Source organism: Benincasa hispida, chromosome 11 (assembly GCF_009727055.1).
Source record: "Benincasa hispida cultivar B227 chromosome 11, ASM972705v1, whole genome shotgun sequence".
NCBI lineage: Eukaryota > Viridiplantae > Streptophyta > Magnoliopsida > Cucurbitales > Cucurbitaceae > Benincasa > Benincasa hispida.
This window is the reverse complement of record NC_052359.1, coordinates 24,623,514-24,628,653: the sequence shown is the minus strand read 5'-3', so window position 1 is coordinate 24,628,653 and position 5,140 is coordinate 24,623,514. Positions and strand designations below refer to the sequence as shown.

Sequence of the window (5,140 nt, the reverse complement as noted above, 5' to 3'; positions counted from 1 at the left end):
ACCAAATAAAGTAATAAAAAATTCAAGATTGAGTCAAACTAAAGAGGATGTGATAGTAGAATTTAGCAATATTAAACTGAAATGCGAGAAGTGCAAAATTAAAATAAGATGAGGCAAGGAAAGACAAAACCCCCAAATTTTCTTTGTCGCCCGCATTATTTTTTATCGCATCCTTTCCTGCAGTGGGCTGATTCTTTGGTTGTGATGGACTGATTGAACCGGTTGTGTGTTTAAGGTTATCGCATTGCTCCATCACAATCGTTTACTACGATCAGTGATAAATACCAAGAGGATAAAAAGAATGAAAGAAAGAGTTGGCAATTCTAAAGAGTAGTGATCATGCAAAAAGTAAGATAGATTCATGAAAGAAAAATATCAAAAGGATACTAAAAAAAGGATATATTTCGTCCCTGATGAATGTGTGTCGCTTATCAACGTAGGGACTACATGTTTCTTCTTCATTTTGGCTTGCTCAAGTGCACGGAGATTTTCTCGCGTTGGAAATCTCCTCCATGATACATCTTAACTCTTTGTCCATTTACCTTAAATGCATTGGTCCCCTCTTTGTTTGTTAATTCTACCGCTCCGTGCGAGAATACTTCTTTAATTATGAATGGTCCAGACAAGCGCGATTTCAATTTTCCCAGAAAGAGTCGTAGCCTAGAATTGAACAGTAAGACCTTCTGACCTACCTGGAGATTATTTTCACACAGTCGCTTGTCATGCCAACGCTTCGTACGTTCTTTGTATATTTTTGCATTTTCGTACCCCTGTAGTCTCCATTCGTCCAGCTTGAGTAACTGAAGTTTTCTCTCCTCCCCTGCAGCCTTCAAATCAAAGTTAAGCTTCTTCACTACCCACAACGCCTTATGCTCTACTTCCAACGGCAGATGACACGCCTTCTCAAACACCAACGCATATGGTGACATGCCTATGGGTGTTTTATGACAGTCCTATATGCCCACAAGGCATCGTCAAGCTTCTTGTCCCAGTCCTTCCATGAGGAATTCACCACCTTTTCTAAAACAGCTTGATTTCTTTGTTAGAAACCTCGGCCTATCCATTTGTCTGGGGGTGATATGCGGTGGCGATTTTATGATGAACATTGTATTTGATCAGCAGTTTGTTAATGATACGATTGACAAAATGGGTTCCTTCATCAATTAGTATGGCACGTGGGGTGCCAAAATGAGTGAAGATGTTTCTCTGTAAGAATTTGGAGTTGTTGCCGCATCGTTTGCGACGCATGACACTGCTTCAATCCACTTGGAAGCATAGTCGACGACCAATAGAATGTATTTATGACCATTTGATAGTGGAAATGGTCCCACGAAATCTATGCCCCAGAAGTCGAAAAGTTCCAATTCCAATATGATGTTCATCGGCATTGAATTTTTCTCTGAAATGTTTCTAGTGTGTTGACACTTATCGCATTTCATAGAATAGTCTCGTGCGTCCTTAAATAAAGTTGGCCAGTAATACCCGCTTTGTAAAACTTTTGTTGTTGTGTGCTATCCCCCGAAATGTCATCCATAGGGTGAGTCATGACATTGAAAAAGTATTCATTGTAAAGCAGTCTCTAGAACACATATTCTCAAGATCTGGTCTGGTCCCCTTCTGTAAAGATTTGGCTCATCCCAGTAGTAGGATTTACATTCATCAATGAGTCACTTCTTTTGGTGGGATCTGTATTTTTTCGAAAATTGTTTGTAGACTAAGAAGTTTACAATATCTACATACCAGGATAGTTCTTCAATTTTAAGCAACTGTTTGTCTGAGAAGGATGCGGTCACCTCTGACTGAATACGGTCCACTTCAGGATTCTCTAACCTCGATGAATGGTCAGTGACCTGGTTCTCTGTTCCCTTGGGGTTGATTATCTCCATATTAAATTCTTGGAGTAGGAGAACCCATCGGATTAGCCTCGAGTTTGTATCTTTTTTGGTCATTAAATATCGTATTGCCAAGTGGTCGGTGTGGACTATAACTTTGGATCCCAACAAGTAAGGTCCGAATTTTTCAATCGCAAAGATTACCGCTAGAAGCTCCTTTTCTGTGGTGGTGTAGTTTGCCTACGTGGAGTTTAATGTTCTGGTCCCATATGCGATGGGGTGTAACATTGTCTTTTCCTTCTGTGTTAAAACTGCCCCCATCACATATCTGCTGGCATTGCACATCAGCTCGAATGGTTTTATCCAATCTGGTGCGATCAAAATAGGTGCTATAGTCAATGTGTCCTTCAGTGCTTTGAATGTGGTGAGGCATTGTGAGTCAAAGTCAAAAGGTTTGTCAGCTTCTAGCAATGCATTCAACGGTCGAGCTATTTTGGAGAAGTCCTCCACAAATCGTCTATAGAACCCCGCATGTCCTAAGAAACTCCTTAAAGCTTTCACATTTGCTGGAGGTGGAAGTTTTTCTATGGCCTCAAATTTTGCTTTATCCACCTCTAGCCCATCCTTTGAAACCTTGTGCCCGAGCACAATCACTTCTTTAACCATGAAATGGCATTTTTCCCAATTCAGCACCAGATTGGTCTCTTCGCATCTTTTCAATATTCTCTCCAAGTTTTTCAAACAGAATTCATACAATTGCCCATAGACTGAGAAATCGTCCATAAAGATTTCAATTGAGTCTTTCAGGTACTCGGAGAAGGTTGCCATCATACACCTTTGAAACATGCTCGGCGCATTGCATAGTCCAAAAGGTATGCGACGAAAAGCGAACGTTCCATATGGACAGGTGAATATGGTCTTTTCTTGATTTTCTGGTGCGATCATAATCTGGTTATAGCCTGTATACCCATCAAGAAAATAGAAGTAGACATTCCCTGCTAGTCGGTCTAGCATTTGATCAATGAAAGGTAAAGGGAAATGATCTTTCTTCGTCGCCGCATTGAGCTTCCGGTAGTTCATATAAATCCACCTACCAGTGATGACCCTCATGGGGATTAACTTGTTGTTTGCATTTAAGACTACTGTCATTTTGCCCTTCTTGGGAATGCAATGCACGGGGCTGACCCACGTGCTATCGACAATAGGGTATATAATGTTAGCATCTAACCATTTAATGATTTCTTTTTTAACAACCTCTTTCATCGCAGGGTTTAGTCTACGTTGAGGTTCTATCGAGCTTTTTTGGTTTTTTTCAAACCAAATTCTTGCATGCAGTAGGTCGAGCTAATACCTCTGATATCAGCGAGCGTTCACCCGATTGCTTTGATATATTTCTTCAGAATATGGAGCAGCACAGTTTCTTTTTCTTTCGGTAATGCAAAGGATATTATTACTAACAAGGTTTCATTCTGGCCAAGGAAAACATACTTCAAATGATTTGGTAGAGTTTTCAGCTCTAGTGTAGGTGGTTGCTCTAAGGAAGGTTTCTATGTTTTTCTCTCTTCATTCAAATTCAACTTTACTTCATTGTTCACTTTCTCTCTTATTACATGGCAGGTTTCTAAGGATGCTATCACATCCTCTATCTCTTCATCTTCTTCTTCGGACTCGAAATCTTCATCGCAAGTGTGTTCATCATCAAAATCTGACAAGCCTTCATCTTCTGGAAACTTTATTGCCTTGATGATGTTAAACCTGAGCTTCTTTCCATTGATGCTCATCGTGATCTCTCCTTTATGCACATCTATTTGAGCATGACCAGTAGACAAAAATGGTCGTCCCAATATGATTGGCAAATCTTTATTTGCTTCATAGTCTAGAATGATGAAGTTTGTAGGTAGAATGAATTTATCAATTGTGACCAAGACATCCTTCAATTTTCCTTTAGGGTGTACCAAGGACCTATCTGTAAGCTGGAGATTCATCGTCGTGGATGTCAGCTATCCTACATTCAATTGTTTGAAGATTGAAAGGGGCATTAAATTTATGTTTTCCCCAAGATCACACGATGCTTGACCGATGTAGATTCCTCCTATTGAGTAGGGTATTGTAAAGCTGCCTGGGTCACGCATTATCGATGGGATTATAGCATTTGATTCTTGTGTTAATGCCACCGTGGCGAATTTTTTTGTGCTTCTTTTCTTCGACGCCATATCCTTAAAAAACTTGGCATATTTCAGCATCTGCTCTATCGCTTCTATAAATGGAATATTGATGTGTAGTCATTTTAATATTTCTATGAAGCAATGATACTGACCTTCATCGTTTTGCTTCTTTTCCAGTCTTTGCGGGAATGGAGGTAGTTGGACTTTCATTGTTCCATGGTTTGGAGGCTTAGATGTGGTCGCAACTTCAGGTTCCATAATCTCGGGCTTTTCGGACTCAGTTTGCGTCAACAGTTTCTTTGATTCCATCACATGTGAATCGGTCCTTCTAGGCTACTTCCTAACTTCCGCCGTCGTCTTCCAACTTCTTAAGGTGACTGCTTGGTAATGTTCTTTCCCTGTTCCTCGGGTTGCATGGGAGCTCAGTTGTGCTCGGTAGTGTCCCCTGCGGTCTATTCTTCAGCTCTCATGCAATCTATCCTATTTGGATTTCCAAGTTGTGGATGGAACGCCTAGTTCTGGAGGACCGTCTCATTCTTTTCGATGTACTTTTTTAACAGGTTCTCCAGAGAGGATGATGGCGATGTTTGAGAGCTGCTGGCTTGTTGCTGTTGATCGTTCGTTCTTTGGAAAAATCCTAGTGGTCCTTCTTTTTGCGCCATAAGTTGATAGCCTTGTTGTTGGTTATTTTTTCAAGAAAAATTAGGGTGGTTTCGTCACCCGAGGTTGTATGTGTTTGAAAAAGGATTGTTCTTGACAAAGTAGATTGACTATGGGTTTTGTGGACACTATTCAACTGAATGCGATTCTCTACATGTAGCACAGTTGGTGCTTGTCTGTTCTGTCGCATTGACTTGCCCTCTTTGTACTCCAGGATTTCTTATTGCGATGCCCTATAATATCATTGCATTCATTTGATTTTGCAAGGATGCGATGGCACCATTATTTGCGTTACCTTCTCTGGGTTTTACTCATTGATCGCTTTCTTGCCAATCTTCATGGTTTTTCGATATGCAATTAGGAATGTTCTTTGCCTCATCATAAGTCTTGTCCAGTAGACCACCTGCTGTTGTCGCATTGGCAGCTGTCTGGGATGTAGGATTTAGTCCATGATAAAAAATTTTCATTTGGAGGCAATCTGAC

General features: G+C 40.5%; 1 protein-coding gene across 1 annotated transcript; it reads right to left on the bottom strand.

Annotated features, from left to right (window-relative positions):
* Nucleotides 1-458: 458 nt before the first annotated feature.
* On the bottom strand, nt 459-929 carry LOC120090626. The gene has a single exon (XM_039048345.1). It carries the CDS (start codon nt 927-929, stop codon nt 459-461), a length of 471 nt encoding a protein of 156 aa, XP_038904273.1.
* Nucleotides 930-5,140: the final 4,211 nt, after the last annotated feature.

Excerpts from the sequence above, each read along its gene's own strand:
- LOC120090626 (XM_039048345.1), bottom strand. The coding sequence starts at position 929 with ATGTCACCATATGCGTTGGTGTTTGAGAAGGCGTGTCATCTGCCGTTG.